At 44.4% G+C, this 16,877-nt stretch overlaps 1 protein-coding gene across 1 annotated transcript; it reads right to left on the bottom strand.

Annotated features, from left to right (window-relative positions):
* Window positions 1–729: 729 nt before the first annotated feature.
* UTP25 (UTP25 small subunit processome component) lies at window positions 730–16,329 on the bottom strand. The gene is made up of 12 exons (XM_063152127.1): window positions 16,209–16,329; window positions 14,961–15,000; window positions 13,522–13,771; window positions 12,565–12,780; window positions 10,381–10,469; window positions 8,626–9,036; window positions 7,443–7,662; window positions 5,212–5,414; window positions 3,774–3,956; window positions 3,035–3,147; window positions 2,379–2,624; window positions 730–1,277 (listed from the first exon to the last, which is right to left on the bottom strand). Exons 1-12 carry the CDS (start codon window positions 16,307–16,309, stop codon window positions 1,031–1,033), a joined length of 2,319 nt encoding a protein of 772 aa, XP_063008197.1. The 5' UTR covers window positions 16,310–16,329; the 3' UTR covers window positions 730–1,030.
* Between the last annotated feature and the right edge of the window lie 548 nt (window positions 16,330–16,877).

Here is a 16,877-nt window from a genome sequence, read left to right as displayed (position 1 = left end):
AAGCATGTGCCTCATTTACTCAAGAAGTGTATTTCACTTTGGTGTTTTTACTTAAGCCTCCTAGACAAGAACTCCCTCAAAGCTTATTACAGGATGCTTCCTCCTTGCATTGGGGCTGACGCAGGGCTCACCTGCCCCTCTGGAGAACAATCTTCCTGCAGTCCTAGCACGTGCTTACCTAAACAAATCCTTCTAATTTTAACTCCCTTTCAATTACACTTGGCTTCTGGGAAGGAGAAAAAGAAAAAGGCAGCACCAGGATGCTTCCATGTCCATCTGCAACCATCAGGAGAAAAACCAGACACAGCAACCGGACACAAACCAACCACCTCACCTCCACCTGTGGTGCTAGATACCATCCCAGGGGCATTTGCAATTCCCTGGTTTTGTATTATCCCTGGTAAAACTGACCAGCCAGAGGGTCTGTTGGAAATAGGAGGCAGAGATACTTAGGTCAGCAGGAAAAACACAAACCCCATAGCTTCTACCCAAGCACATTTAAGGATTCTCACAAGTGCCAACCTGAAGCAAGTCCAACTCTCATTCAGAAACACACTTGTCCTATAGAGGCCCTGCCTACACATCCCTTGTTTACAGAATAGCTTACAGAACAGTCACTCATTTAATACTTGGGCATTTTTCTTATCTTAGACAAGAAAAACTTCTCTCTGAGAAAAGAAAGTGAGTTTGCTACATCTGAAAATTAAATGAAACAGTTCAACCAAAAGCTATTTATCACTGCATGAATCTTTACTGACCCATGAGTTTTTTAATATACATGAAAAATAGTTTCTGGATTGATTTTGTTTCTATACAGAAAACACCTTCTAAGCCCTGCTTTTTTGAATGACACCCTTCATCTCTTGTTGGGCAGAGTACTGAAATACAAAACTTAATACTATACAAACAATTTCAACAGAATATTTAACAAAAGGGAGTAAAAAGTTTAATACTTTTTTAAAAAGCAATATAAAAATCTGCATTAGAAGTAAAATGCAGGTCCATCCACTCATCCAGTCTGCAGAATCCCTTAATCATTTTCTCCTGTAACAAAGAGGTGCACATTCTTCTTGGACTGTAGCATTTGAGCGGCGCGGTCTATGCCAACCACTGCAGCCAATTTCTGAACATCATACTTGGAGTAGAGCACAGTGCAAGTCCAAGTAGCATCCACCCCACTGTCTGTGGCCTTCAGCATGTTGCAAATCTCACTGTAGAAGTGGGAGTATGTTGGTAACTCGTAGAAAATGAGGTTCCTAATGCCTTTTATCGTATACCTGTAGCAGAAAAAATAAAAACAAAACCACTTGAGGCAAATTTTACAAAATATGCATGGTAAAACATCAGTCCTCTATCAAGTCTTCCAGTTTCCATCCACCTCAATGCACATCAGCTGTAGCTCAACTTTACAAACCCCATGTCACGGACTGAAGACTAAACAGACAAATAGAATTTAGGGGGAAAATCTCACAATGCCAGGCACAACGACTTCCTCTAAAGTACCAACCACCACCAATTTATGAAGTGGTCAGCCTCTGCAGCTTGGATTTTAATACAGTGAAGCCCGATCAGACCAAGCCTCATGAAACTTTTCATATTTGCCAACACATCTGCTAATAGAAAAAAATCCTGTTCCATTAGGAACTTGAAAGCAGCTCCAGTCAGGATGTAACAAATTTTCCAAGTGGCCTCAGCTCGCTGTATTGCATTATTGAACCAATTATATATTCCTTCCAAAATTTTATACAATTACTGGGGCACAGATGAACACAAATAAAAGGCCCAATGAATCCCATTTGCAGGCTGTATCATCCTGTCCTGACATCACTGGAACTTGGCAGCACTCATCTTCCTGAATAAAGCTCTGCTCATAACAAAATATTAAAGTCTCTGCAAAGGGACTGCTGACAACAGGAAAGAACTTGAAAGTAAACTTAACAACTCTTACTTCAGTCAAAGAAGTCCTCAGAGGGATCCAACAGATTCAAAAAGCAGCACAGCCCATCTATGACTAAGGTCAGACTCCACCTTCAGAACAGCACACACAACTCAGAGGGAAAACTCGGTCCACAACTGTTGTCATCTTATTGCAAAGGTCCCCTACCTTCTTGGTGATTTCTCATGGGCAGTTCCTCACAGCACTGACTCCTCCTTCTTCACACCACAGCCAACAAACTCCACCTCTGCTCACCCAGCCAACCCATTCTTTTGTAGCACAGCTATAAAGGCTGTGTCTAACAAGAACACTCAATAGGCTGTGGCCTATTAAGGGCAGGCCTGTTCCTAATCTTTGGTGATTAGTACAGCTGCAACTCCTCAAGGGTGAGACTGCCTTCTGCACTATTCTCTTACATTCTATCCCTCCACACACAACTCACCTTTTGTAGAAGTGGAAACGCTCAGTGAACAGTAGGAACTGCTTCTCTCCCTTGAGGAAGAAGCGCCGTGCCCTGCAGACAGCAGCCTTTTTGGTGTATTCACAGATGTGAGTGAAATTCAGGTCCTCTTTCTTGAAGTAGTTGCGAAGGCGCACGTAGTCAAAGTAGGAGGGGACGTAGATGAGCGTGTGGGACATGATGGCATCGCGGTACTCGGGCAGAACTTTGTCGATGAAAAACTGAAACCTCAATTTAAAACAACAAATATGTTTTAACCAGAGTGAAACTTCAGCTTTCTAATACTGATATGAGCTCAGACAGGAGCTCATCAAACACCAGACTGCCAAAGATTTTCACTATGTTTTTCCTTCTTTTAATTTCACAGGATTTCTACATGTGTGGAAGATAAAAGCCATTACCAGCACTACACAACTGTAGTATTGAGATTGGTATTTCTTCCCCAGACTGTATTCTCCAGTGCCTTTGGCAAGAAGAAGGTCAGTATTCCCCTCCACCTCTACAGAGCCCAGCCTACACCTGAGGAATAATGAAGATGTACTTGTGTGGTGAGCCCACAGTGTGCTTTGCAGTATGCTCCACTGAATCTGAAATTGCAGTCATTAGGGCACAGCAAAACAGTCTGAGACACACAGTACCTGCCATCTATCACAGAGGTTACACTGTCAGCTTCTAATCTCCGAAAAACATGAGGAAGCTGGACCACGACGTGGCTGATGGAGCCAGTGAGCGGCACGTTGCGGACGGCCACCTGTGAGAAGGAAGTAGGATGTTCAGGGAAGCAGCATTCCAAAGGCAAGCACATTGCAGACAGCTTTCTGCAGCTCACATCTGACAGCACTATTTTTAAGAAAAACAGTGCACAAGGCTGTTTTTAAGAAAGCTCCAATACAAAGCTACAGTCATGACAGACAAACCAGGTCTGTTAAATACATGATGACTGCTTGTGCCCTGTGTGTTTGAGATGGTCTCCTGAAGTTTTGGCTTTTCCTGTTTCTTTCAAAATACTAACAGTTCATGCAACTTACACAGTAGGAGATAAAAAAGGGAAGCAAATGAACTCTCCATTTAACAACAAAATAAGTAAAACAAATAACTCGAGTCTGTTAAATTAAAAAACCCAAAATCTGATTTCTGACATGAAACAGCAGCTACTATGAAAGAAAAATATCAAATAAGCATCACTGCATGAGGAGCAGCTCTTCATGCCTCTGGCACAGTATGTAATGTCATGGATTCAGACTGAAACATTTGGGTGAGGGAAACAATAGGCACACAGTCTTTCAGCAACTGAGTTATAGAATTTTTCTGCAATTGGGTTTTCTCTTCCTCTCCCCTCCCTTGCACACCAGCATTCCAGCTGCTCTGTGAACTCACCTGCCCCATGTAATTGAAGCAGTGTTTGTTGAAGACAGAGTTGATCTGGGGCTCCTGGAGGGCGCTGAACAGCAGCGTCTGCCGGTAGTACTTGGACCAGTTGTTGAGATTCAGCATCCGCACTCGGGAGAAGTCCACGCCGTGGGAGTCCAGAGGCAGCAGGTTAATGTGCTTCATCAGGTGCTGCACACACACATGAAGACACATCACTGCTGACATCCCTGACTGCCTGCAAAAGCCTTGACTGCAGTGGGAAAGAGGGCAGGGACCAGCAAGGCAGCACAGAATATAAACAAGCAGCACCTCCCAAGACACCACTGTCTGGAATTTATTGACCACAGCAAGAGCAATTTACTTGATTTCCTGCCACAGAACTGAAAGCTACCATCTCTTTAGTCACCAGGAACAGTAACTTTCTAAACTTCTCCTGGGGCAACTATAATGGATTTGTTTGTACTAAAGGCAATGGGCCCAAGGTTTCTGAGCTAAAAGAAGCCCAAGCACAGCACAACTCTCATCACATTCGGGTAGAGTTTGAAGAAATTTGCCACATTTTACCCTCGGGGAACAATGCCTAGGACTGGCATCTCTGCCACCACTTGGCAGGCAGTTGCACCTAAAGGGAAACACAGAAAACAGACTCCAAGACTCATTCCTTGGGTATTGTGTAGGCTCATGTGCCCTTTCTGCGACTCCGGAGAGAAGAAGACCTTCTGGACTCATCCAAAATGCATAGTGACATCAAGTAGTCAAAATTTCTGGTCCAGGTACCTCAGAGGTGTTTTAATGTGGAAAAGAAAACCCTAGGAATTCAATCCTGAAAACTTCTATTAACCAAAAGCCAAAAAGCAGGGGTACTGATGCAGGCTAGCCACAATGCAAGAGCTCTACTTGCATTAAGTGTACAGGAAACCCTTCATACTGTTTAACTCTGTACATGACTAATGCTTAGTATGTGCAATTGGTGGAGACATGCACCAGCTTCTCTTGCTTCCTGGAGGAACCTGAAATAGGCTGCCCAGATTCCTCACATGGCTGCAATCTGACTGAGACACTGGGCAGTCAGACAGCTGGCATAATTTCTCCCAAATGTGATTAAAGAAATCATCATTCTTAATGCTGCAAGATAATTAAAACTGTCCAAAACCAGCTTTGATGAAATACACTACTAAAGCACCAAACTAACTTTTAGAGAGAACATGTCCTGAAATCTACCCAAAATCTGTAGAAAGAATATTCTTAGTTTAAGGTAGATATCAGGGTGGAGGGAGGAAAAGAAATGAATATCCATGTCTAGAATCAAGTCAGTAAAAACAGCAATACTGCTCACTGCCAAAACTGAGCAACATCAGACCAGCAAGACACAGCACAGCACAAAAATGAATGGGCATATATGGGAAACGCAGCACAAAAATGAATACATATCTGGAAAACTCACCAGAACGTGTTCCCAGTTCTGCATCAGGTAAATGTCTGCTTGATCAATGATGAGGATTTCTATTGATGACAGAAAATCAAAGTCTCTTTTCTTCTCCCCCTCTGCACCAATGACAGTCCTGATGCCCAGAGGAGAGGCAATGATGATGTCTGAGGAGTAGAAGGGTGCATAGAGCCTCATGCTCTTCTGCAGGATGGCAACCCCTGTCCAACAACACCAACAGCAAGTTCTCAGTGAACATCAATTATCAACCACGTTCCTCCAGGAGGCTCTGGAACAGTAATTTCCCCCATTTCCTCTCCCCACACTGATGAATATAGCTGGACACAACTAATCTGTCTGAAACTCTCCTTTCCCCAAGAAGTGCTTACCCACCTATCCCCATCTGACAAGCATGTGGAAATTTTTCATGCAGTTTGGCAAAGTATTTCTGTATTATTTTTTAAAAGATTTTTCATAATCTGAATGAAAATTTTTAACTGAAACATACTGTTTCTGATTTTCTGCTGAACAGGGGAATGAGGAGACTGAACAACTTAAGAAAAAAAAAAATGCAAAAATGATTAACTACTCCTTTCTCCCCGAATCCTGAACTTTGGGTATTATAGTAACTGTTACTTTAATCTGTCATGAAAGATTTGGGGTGGATCTCTTGACTATCAACTCTCATTATTCACAAGGCTGAATGATTTGCTACTAAACCACAAAGGACAAGGTTCTTCATGCTACAGTGACTAAAGTCTTGCACCTACACTGCTTCTCACACCACATGTTGCAGGGTACACTCTGAACCAGCCCATGCACCACCTCTCACGTTAGAGACATGAAAGGGAAGGAATCAAAGAGAGTTGTGTCATAACTATGTGGCAGCACTTCCAGACCCACAGTTTCATGGTCTTAAAAATGCAGCTAGTGCAGACCACATTCAAACCACCCCCTTCAATCTGCCCAACAAAATCTCTCCAACTTCTTTCCCTGTCCATGTGAAGGCAGATATCATGGCTTCAGCTGAAGGCCCCTCTAAGAATTTCAGAGGCAGCAGCAGGGACCCCTCCTGCTGTCTATTTCAACCCAAGGATAAAAAATGAAAAAACAAAGAAAAAAAGAAAAGGTTCAATTGGTTGAATTTCCAGGAAGAAGATATCACTTGTCACAGCATATACACAGTTTAGAAACATCAAGTCTTTTTTCTGTTTAAAAATGTGAAAGAATGGCGGTTTCAGTAAGGCATAACAAATGTGCTTTAAATGAGATCTTTGTGCAGAAGTAACAGGGTGTGCAGCACAGTAAGAAAGAGAAATTATTCTGCTTCTATAATTTGCCTCTGCAAGTTAACAGCACTGAAAGTTTCTTCAATCATGTCTTAACACTTAGTAAGTGGAACAAGCAGAGTGTGGTATGGGAGAGGACTGAAAGGAAAATTATTATGCTACTGAAAGTAAGATGCTCTCAGCCTGAGAGATATTCACTGGGGAAGGAAGAAAGACTGACTGCGACCTGCACACATCTTCCACTGTATCATTACATTTCTTGGGGTGCCAATTTATCTTTCAAGGTGCAGTATTTCAAAAGCCTCTCATCTGTCAAGTTAAGTTACAAAAACTGCCTTCTCATCTTAGCAGCTCCAGGAACCAAGCCACTAGCTAGTTCTATGCATACTGAGTTACTAAACAGCATAAGTTTACAATATTATATGAAACAGTCTCACATTTTCTGCTTGTCCAACACTCCTACTTGCTGGCTAGCCATTTGCTTCCATGAAAACCATGGGAAGCACAGCAGAAAACTGCTTTGCTTAGTACTGAGCTTTAATTTTGTTCCAACCGTTACACGAGACATTGTGAACAGGCTAATTAAACCCAAAAGATTTTTTTTATAACATGAAACATACTGTTTCTGATTTTGCTGAAAAGATTTTGCTGCATAATCAAGGCTATCTTCAAAATGAGGTGTGGGCAGTCCTGCTAGAATAAAGCTGTCATTGCATTTTAGATTATTCTGAACTTGATGTGAAAATAATTACTTCTCTATTTTCTCTTCCTTTTTAAGTTCTGGAAAGGCAAGAAAGATTTTCAGAAAAATCCAGGTTGCCAGGGCAAAACCAGCAGGAATACCACACAGCCTAGAGTCTCACCAAACTTCCAGCTCTGATAGCTCTGAGGCATTTGGGAAAATTTTGTTATGTAGCATCTCTGTACAAGCCAAAAATCATCTGTTCAGTAGGTTATTACCAATTCTGAAGTGGTCATCAATGTTGCCAGCAAAGACAGCTTCGTAATCTTCAGGTCTTTTCAGGTTGGGGGGCTTCTCTTCTGGGTCAGAGCCATACTCCCCTTTGAAGCGCTTTTTGTTACTCACATCTATTTTCTTCTTGTCATTCACTTCGAGGAGACTGATGAGAACATGCACAATGCGCAGAGCACACTCCCTGAAGGGCACTATCATCAGCACCTGTGCAGATCAACAGTGACAGAGAGTAACCCATCAAACACAAACACTTGCTATTAAGCGTACGTTAATTAAACTTGGGCTTGGATCTGCCCCCCTGGGGCATCCCAGCAATCCAAACAAAACCATTCTGACAAGCAGCAGGGAGGGAAGATGCACTGGGATGCACTGCTCTTGAACTGGTCCTGGCCAGCAGCTCAGCCTGGCTGCCCAGCTCACTCAGGGGAACCGAAAACTGAGCACGTTCTCCAGGCAAGCAAGAGACAGGGTCAAGGGCTGGCTCTTGGATGGGTGGCAATAGTTTCTGCACAGAACTCCAAAATACAAATGGCTAACGAGGAAATCAACACAAAAACCAGAGATTTGCCAGGCATGCAGCAAACACTGAAACCCAACTCTGGAATTGTTCAACCAGCAGCTGGCACACTGGTGACAGGCTGCCATAGCTGAATCCACCTGGTTATCAACTACAGGATGCTGTGAATCCAGGAAGGACTGGTTTGGGGTCCAAACAGAAAGACCCTTTCATGCAGGCAAGGCCTTACAAGTGCCTAAGGACAAAAGAACTTCAGGCACATCTCACGTTAAATGACAGCCAACGCTACCTTGCATGGATACTGAAGATTGATATGGAGGCACCTGTCTGCACTGGCAGATTTAAATATGGGAGCAGGAAAATTTATCAGTCTGTGGTGATAGGGACAAAAAAAGAGATTAAGTCAAACTCATGGCTTGGCACAGAACCAGGCTGGCTAACAACCCTGAGCTCACTGCTTCTCACACAGGATTCTCCCTGGCCATGGAGGACAACTTCAAGGCATGATGAAGGAATGTAGAAAGGCATACGCCCAGAAACACACTCCCTGAGAGAGCAGCAGCAAAACCACTTGTGGGTAAACTGCCAGGATGTTTGTCCAGCCTGAGCAGGCAGCCAGGGTGGGGGTGACGGGACCAGAGCTCCCTTACCTTAGGCCTGGTGAGCCCCTGGTCCCTGTGGGCATCGGCGTCGGTGCCTGGCTTTCGGTCCCTCCGTCGCGCGTTGTTGCTGAGCACCTGGGCGTTGGCCTTGAGCACGTGGTTCAGGGCGTGCAGGCAGTAAGCGTGCCGGATCTCCTCTCCGTTTGTTAGAGCAGATCTCTCTGGATAGAACAAGTCCCGGTAGGAATTCATGACACAGAACAGCTCTCTTTGTAACGGGGTAAAAGAGGAATCCGTTGGTTTGTCCGCTGCTGACAGAAACTGTTTATTCACTTTTGGCCAAGTGGATTCCAAAGGCTTGTGGAGATGAAGCTGTTTCACATCAAATTCTTTGTCTGCTTTGAAAGTTTTCTGTTTCTCCAAAGTGGAAGAAAAAACTACTTGACCCAGCCTTGGCCACTGGAAAGAAAATAAGCCAACAAAACTGAGGAGTCATATGTACCTAACCTTGCACACTTCAAAGCATATCACCACAGCTGGTGACATCAACTTTAATCAAGTTCGTGAGATTAAGGAAATCATCTTTTCATAATACAGTATTTTTGCCTTTTTTTTCAATATGCAATCCCTTTGAGAGTCTGCCAGGATAAATAATAATAAATTTCAGCTAGGTAGATCTGGATGGATCTTGTAATGATGTGTCTGTAACTGTTCCCATGCCAGAGGAATTTTCTGCCTAACCCACCCAGCAAACCAGGGATGAGATGAGATGAGATCCCTGCAGTCCAACTGTGCTTACCAGCTGACCCCAATGAGCACATACTTTGATCAAAGAAGAAAATAAACCCATTAGGGGCTAATCCCAGAAGTTGTGATACAGTTGTTAAATGCAGTCTTGTTGGGTGTCTGTCTGATTTTGAACAGCTATCAGTGTAGTAGGGGAAAACTCTAAACTTTAAGCCTTCTGCCATGCAAGTTGTCCCCAGCTGTCCCCATAAAGTAGCTACACCAATTTAAGCAAAGATATATCATGCATTGCTTCAGGTGGCACTGGTAATTTTGGCCACCATGTGCCAAAAAAGTAAATTAAATTTCAAAAAAAATCACAGCTTTCTCTCTAACTAACCATTGGATATCTTCCAATGAATGTCACCCAGCATATGGCTGACCAGAATGGGAGGCAAGCCTCCAAAACAAAATCAGATGTGGAAAAGTTATGAAGCAAAGGTTTGTCTAAAAATGAGTATTTTGAAAACCAATATTCTTTGTCAAGCAATGAGGTGGTTTTCTGGTAATGCAGTTCACATATTATTGCCAGAATTAAGTAATAAAGTAATATAAGCAATAAATTCCCCTTCACTAGCATGTAAATGTGTACAGGGACAGAGCCATCCTGAAGCCAGAATGTGAAAGTGCATCACAAGTGGCTTTAAAAGCGCACATGGTCACCTCAGAAGTTCAGCTGCAGAGCACATTGCTGGCATTGTGCTGTCACCACTCAGAAACAAGCCCTGTTTCCACCCCTTGTCAAGGTTTTGGGACTACAGCTCAATGTCTAAAGCTATGTGTTTCAGGTGTGTCAGCATATGCCTCCAGGAACAGCAGACTTCACATTTCAACTCTTGCCCAGCAGTAAATGAAGAAGAAAACAGTTCAACAACACAGTGAAAAAAAAAAAAAACTCGATAATTCTAGTGTCAGCAGCTAATAATAACAACTGTGATCTACTTCGCCTGTATAAAAAAAGGATTATTTTGATCCAGGCATCTTTAGGAATGATGGATGGCTACAGAAAATTATTACCTGACTTTGACTTGAAGTTTTAGGAAGCGTAGACATTTTCTCTATTTCCTTTTCTTCAAGTTCTTTGTCCATGTGCTGCTTAAATGGATCTATTTACAGTAACAACAAAAAAATAGCCTGAGAACTATTGCAGTTAATAGCAGAATCAAGTTGCAGAATGGATTTGCAAATGAGATGAACAGTCTCCATGCTGGCCAACACCACAATTAAAACTAGTTATTTCAAAGCACTTGGAGATGAGAGAAAGGATGTCAAATTCTCTCTGCAAAGAACAGAGAGAACAGATTTGACAGATTGCTTTTAAAAAAGAAAAAGAAGCACTTATGGAAGTACTAGAATTTTCAAGCACTAATCAAACGTTAGACAGGAAAACAGTATGTACTGGAAAACAGTGGCAATTTTTTGCCTTAAGCTCTGGCACGTCCATTGCTTGCAGGTGAAAAGGGCTGTCAATAGTAAAGTCCCAAGTGAACTTGCTAACCTTCCTAATTTACAAACAGCTCTGCCCAGTGATATGAACACAGTCTGTAATAAAGCAGAAAAAATATTAGGCGAGTTTTGGAGACGGGGGACAAGAATTGCCCGGAGTGAGAAAAAGTCTGATTTATCTAATCAGCATTTCTTTTTGGAAGGGAAAAGAGAGGCAAAGAACTGTTAAATCACATTATACTCAAAGACACTGGCACGCACAAAGTCACATGCAAAGTTAATTGTGAAAGCCAAACCCTGTATCCTGCTTGCAGCACAGCAGCATTCACTGCATAAAGAAAACTAATTAGGGAACACTGGTGCTTGCCAACAAATATCCAGCCCACACACAAGTTACCCGGGCAAAAGTCAAGACATTTACTGATCATGACAATGAAAAAAAATTTAGAAAATCTTTCCAGAAATGGAAATGAACTGGATATCATTTAATTGTACTGCAGGGTCTCTCCTCAGTTGAGTTTTACAGATTCCAACATTTTACCAATGAAGTAGAGGGAGTAATGGGGTGCATTTTCAGGGATTTTAGTGACCCCAGGACCAGAGTAGAAATTCATCCTCTTTCTGCTGTCTTAGGTGATTCGTTTTCTGTAATAGATTATAAAGACACTTCCAAGCTGCAAGAACCCACTGAGAAGTAGTGCATCATTTATAGGTGGAACAAAGCTGTTAGGATACTTAGCATGCATTTGGAGAGCTACTGTTCTCATTAAAATGCAATGCCAGCAGCCTAAGTCATATTCTCATGGTAACAAGAACGAGCTGTTTTTTCTATCACATGGCCCTTTGATGCTTCCACACATTTCATGTATCACCCAGGCTGCCTCCCAGATCTAATGTCAGCTGCTGCTCCAAGATGACAAGCCAGCATCACTAGGGATGCTACAAACATATTTCTCTCTCTCAAACGATGCCATCTGATATTAAAGGCACAGAGCATTAAATATGAGCAGAAGCTGTGCAAGCACCAGTGCGTGCCCTGTCGCTGAAGGATCGCACACCCCTGCAACACAGTTATTTTGTTACATATGGTGAGACAACTCCAACACTGGAGCTTCAGATGCATCCATCAGTGCACTGAGATTCTGGGATACACCCTTAAAAGACACTACATCTGCTCTGCTGATGCTTCACTCTCTCCTGATCCTGGTGCAGCCAGACTCCCCTGCATAACCTTCAAAATTCTGAGAGCGCTGAGCATTTGTCTAAATTACTGTGGCTGCTCCAAGCTTCTCAGAATCTGACCTCTAACTCCACTGAGATGTGAAGGATGCCCTCACAGGTCAGCTTTGTGATTATCTACTGTGCTGTTTGTGCCAAGAACATCGTCCATAGTCAAGTGCAGGCTTGCAGAGCTCTTTGTATTACAGTGGGTTTTAAAACCACTACTAAAGCAGCAGAGCAAGAGAACATCCTTCACACACTTTTCTAGCTCCTAATACTTTAAGCTTTACCAGTTATAGCAGAAACCCCACATGAATCCCAGTCCCCAGGGGCTACAGAGAACAAATGGTTCAGCTACACATCTGCATTAGTGTTAAGGGTCCCTTATGTAACCAGCTGACATGTGGGCAGCATGAATAATGTAGTGGAGGAACTTAGAAGCTGTACACCCATCGCTAGGGTGTTGGACAATTTAAACATGTTTACACATACTCCCCTAAAGGCAGATCCTTAAACACAAACACAGTTTTTTACCTTCTGGAAGAGCTTGTGAAGAACTGCTGTCTTTCCTATCTGCACTGCAATCTCCACTCTCCTCTTCCATGAAATTGGTTTCCAAGCTAAATTCAGATTCGTGTTTCACATCAGTAAACTCCTCAATTACTCCATGATGTGGGTCACAAGGGGTATCTGTGCCATCAGCCTGCTCCTGGCTGAGCATCTGCTCTGCTGTGTCTGTGGCTGACAATTGTGAGAAAGAAACAGGTTACTATCTCCTGGAAAAGTTACTGTCTGTAGATGTTGTTCCCTTTGAGTTACTGATTTTCTTCTCCCAAAACTCTATCAAAAAAGATAAGAGCAGACTTTGCATTCTACCATAAAGATGAATTTTGACTAGCATGCCAAATGTTACATAACACAAAATGTGATCCCCCAGACAAAATTAAAGAATTAACCTGTTTGGCGAATTTAACTTTTAGTTTCTGGAGACCCTAAATAATTGGAAATGATTAAAGGTTGGCTCCTCTCTCCCAGCATTTCTTTGCAGATTTCATGAATGAGGACACCTTGCCATAAAGCTGGAGGTTTCCTTCCAATTTCCATATTCTTTCCCATGCTGTGAGGCAAACCTTTCCCTCCTCTCGGTGGCACAGCCAAGCCAGATGCTGCTTGAGGGAACAGCTTGTGTCTCCCATGAGTGGGTGAGAACCCCTGGTCTGCTGCTCCATGTGGATTTCCTCTGTGCTGCCGCACAAACAACATCTGAGGAAGCAGCAGCAGGCTGTCTGGCACAAAATGAGCACAGCTACCCTTTCCCCTGCTAAATCCTTCAGCAGCTGCTGCTCCCACCCACACAGAGCCAATGGAGCAACAGAGTCTCCAAGGCAGAAGAGCACCCAGCCAACAAGACAGTCTACACCAGGATCCTGGCTAAAAACATACGTCAGTCAAACAACATTCACCAAAGAAGCATGGGAAAAGACAAACCCCCTTCTTCCTCCTCTGGAACGTCATTCGTCTCTTCTTTGCCTTCCTCTGCTTCTCCAGTCTCCTGGGACCCTTCACTGCCCATTTCTGCCTCACTTTCCCCAGTTTCTTCTGATTCACTTTCATCTTCCTCTTCCTCACTCTCAGACTCAGGCGAGGTCTTCAGGGTAGCCAGGAGCTTATGATATCCAGAGACCTGTTCCACTTCAGTCTCTGAATCACTTTCTTGACTTGATTTATCAGAATCATCAGACTGGAAAGCAAAACAGAATGTAAACAGCAACAACAGTAACAGCCTATAAAGCAGCAGGCAAATACTCTTGCTTCTACTCACGCTATTATGTTTCCCCTCTCACATTAAACCTTTACATAGATGCAATGCAATTTTTCAAACCCCAGCATTCTATACCAATCATTATACTGGACACCTCCATTTAGGTTTTGAAAGCATCTTGGGAGACAGACTGAAGTGCCTCTTTCTGCACCAATTTGACTTGGAGCACCACAAAACCCAGTTCTTTCAGTCTCAGCTGAGTGAGGACATTTGATCTCCACAGACAAAGCATTTACTGAACCAGCATCAGATTCTTCTAAGAAAACCACACACGGATTGAAAACTGTAGAAAGGCACCCGTATAAGGGACAGAGCATGCTGGAAATGCTTCTGGCTTTCAAGAAGGTCAGTGAAATAGCTGTCAGTGGGCAATGGTTCCCTGGGGAGTTGGTCAGGTTTGGTTCAGCTGTACAGCTCTACACTTCAAGCAAGCCACACTTGAGCCAGTTCTGTCCTGGGCTTGCACAAACCAGTGACCAGATTACAGCCAAAACTATAGTGAAACCATGAGCATCAACACAACAACATTACCTTCTTTCTTAGTTTGTTTTAGCCCCAAAAGGAAAAAAAATCAGTAAATACTACATTAATGCACAAAATTGCTACAGGAAACAAATGGAACAAAGTAATTAATTGTTCTATATCAAAACTTTGAAGTCTTTTATTAATCTGATCATAAAGGAGATTACCAAATTGTGACTGAAAGAAGAGTAAAGCACTGGCAATCTGAAGAAGAATGAGTATTAACATATTTCTTTGCTCAACAAAGAACCAAGTCTCCTAACTCATGCAACACTAAGTTTACCAACATTATTAAAACAACTTAGAGTATGATCTTTCACTGTGACTAATACACAAAAAAGTTAAGAACTGCTGTTATTTCCTGCTGCTGCTTCTGCCCTCTGATGGTATTACAGTTTAGAGGCAGACATTACAGAGAACAATTCAGATCCACACAAAAATCACATTCATCTTTTTCTCCTAAACACTGGTTTTCTAAGTGGAACAACTTAATCAGCCTGAAAAAGCTGGAAACATGAAATGCTAAGTTCTTCACTTCACTAAACTACACAAAGATAAAAGTAAGGAAGGAACAAAAATACATTACCAGTTCACATATTTGAGTTTCTTCTGGTCTTCCAGAAACCCTGAAAAGAAAGCACTAACATACCTTACTCTGCAAATGATGTCACACACATGATGAAAGAAATGAGGGGAAGAGTGATTTGATGAGTTACGCAAGTTTAAAGAATTAAAAGAAAACCCATCCATCACACATGTCTCCCTAAGAAAACAGACTGGGTGTTTACCCTCAGGATAAACCTTAAGGGTCGTCCTCTCCTCTTAGGTGATGTGGCCCTGAAGTGCTCAGGCATTACAAGTGATCAATAAAAATTTTGAAATAAAATCCAGTGTTAATCAGAAGATGAGGTCTCAAAAGGAATTAGAAGCACCTAACTACAAGGGTAGTTTGTAAAAAAGTTAACGAGAGACAGAGACTACTTTAGCGCTAAATATTGGTCTGTGAAGGGGGAAACAGACACAAACTAAAGGAAAACCAGCATCAGTTAACCAGTGTTGGGACTGCAATTCTTCAAAGAAGCCACTGCGCAAGCTGGGCTTAAACTAACCTCAGTGTCTCCAAAAAGATACAGAGTCTTGTGTGGGACTGAGCATCACTGGATAGGTGACACAGGACATTCCCTGCAGCAGGCCTTCCACCCCAATGCAGACAGGCCAGGAGGGTCCCAGGGGACACACAGACCTTAACACTGCGTGCCTGCTCCTCAAAAATTTACAGTAGCAGCACAGATCACAGAGCATTGGGACTAAGCAGCTCTCTCCTCAGAAGTTCACACGTGGGTACAAAAGGAAGGAGGTCATTTTGACAGACGGGCATCCCGCCGAGGAGGGAATGGCTCCTGTCACACATATCTTCGCTACTCTATTTTCATACCCTTCCCGAGATCAGAAAAGAGCACGGAGTAAACAGTGGGAAAGCTGGAACCCTGACAAGCCTAGAGACCGGCCTGGTATCAAAATGGTAGCTCACCTCACACCACCCCTTTTCCCCACTCCTGGCGGCAGCCTCCGGGCTGCACCACAGGAGTTTGCATTTGTTGCAAGAAAATCCGAGCCGACATTTCCTGCTTTCCGCTCTGCTTTCGAGATTCCCGGCTCGCGAGCGGCAGTGCTCCATGCAGCTGCAGCTCCCCTCCTTCCCTCGGAGCCCAGGCCCAGCCTGAGCGGGAGCGGCGGCCGCCCGGCCCGGCCCGTACTGAGCGGGGCCCCTCGGCCCTGCAGCCCCGGCACCGAACCGCGGGCAAGGGCCGGCCCCGCCCAGCCCGGCACTCACTTGTCATAGAACGGGTGCTCCTCGCCGAACTCCCGCAGGTGCTTCTTCTGCTTCTTGCTCAGGCTGCGCAGCAGCTCCCGCCCGCCTCGCCGCTTGCCCATGCCGGCCCGGCCGCTCCACGTGGGTGCCCGGCGCGCTGCGCTGTCGCACGGCGGGGCGTGCCCGCAGCCCGGCGCCGCCCGGTGATGCTGGGAGGGCGTCGCACCCTAGGAAGGCGGGGCCGGGGCGGCTGGAAGGAGAGGCGGAGAGGGGTGACCTCACGGGCGGAGCCTCGCCCCGCCGGCAGCAGCCAGCGTGCCGTGCGGGGAGCGGGCGCGCATTTGTTCCTGCGATCCGCGCTGGGGAACGCAAAGTACCGGCAGGGAACGCTTGTCCCGGACGGTGCCCAAATCCAAGCCCGTCCCGACGCTGCTGCCCGCCGCGAGCCGAGCTTGGTGCGGGCCGTGACGCGTTTCCGTTGCCGGAGCCGCGGTGCGGCCGGTGAGCAGCGTGTGGGCAGCGGGGCGGGCACCGCACGCCGGCAGCCCGGCGCTGCTCCCGGGCTCGCGGAGCGCAGGCAGACACTGCTGGAGCTACCGCACTTTGTCCAACTGACCCGTGATCTGCAGTGCTAACAGCTACACATCTACTGGGAAAACTACAGTCAGGCTAGAGGAAGAGACCAAACTC

This window comes from Melospiza melodia, chromosome 3, assembly GCF_035770615.1.
Source record: "Melospiza melodia melodia isolate bMelMel2 chromosome 3, bMelMel2.pri, whole genome shotgun sequence".
NCBI lineage: Eukaryota > Metazoa > Chordata > Aves > Passeriformes > Passerellidae > Melospiza > Melospiza melodia.
The sequence above is the reverse complement of the archived record's forward strand: the minus strand, read 5'-3'. Positions and strand labels throughout refer to the sequence as shown.

Excerpts from the sequence above, each read along its gene's own strand:
- UTP25 (XM_063152127.1), bottom strand. The coding sequence starts at position 16,309 with ATGGGCAAGCGGCGAGGCGGGCGGGAGCTGCTGCGCAGCCTGAGCAAG. Across the intron at positions 10,470-12,564 it reads TTCACAAGCTCTTCCAGAAG|ATCCATTTAAGCAGCACATG; the intron begins GTAAAAAACTGT and ends TACTGTAAATAG. Across the intron at positions 1,278-2,378 it reads CGTTTCCACTTCTACAAAAG|GTATACGATAAAAGGCATTA; the intron begins GTGAGTTGTGTG and ends TTTCTGCTACAG.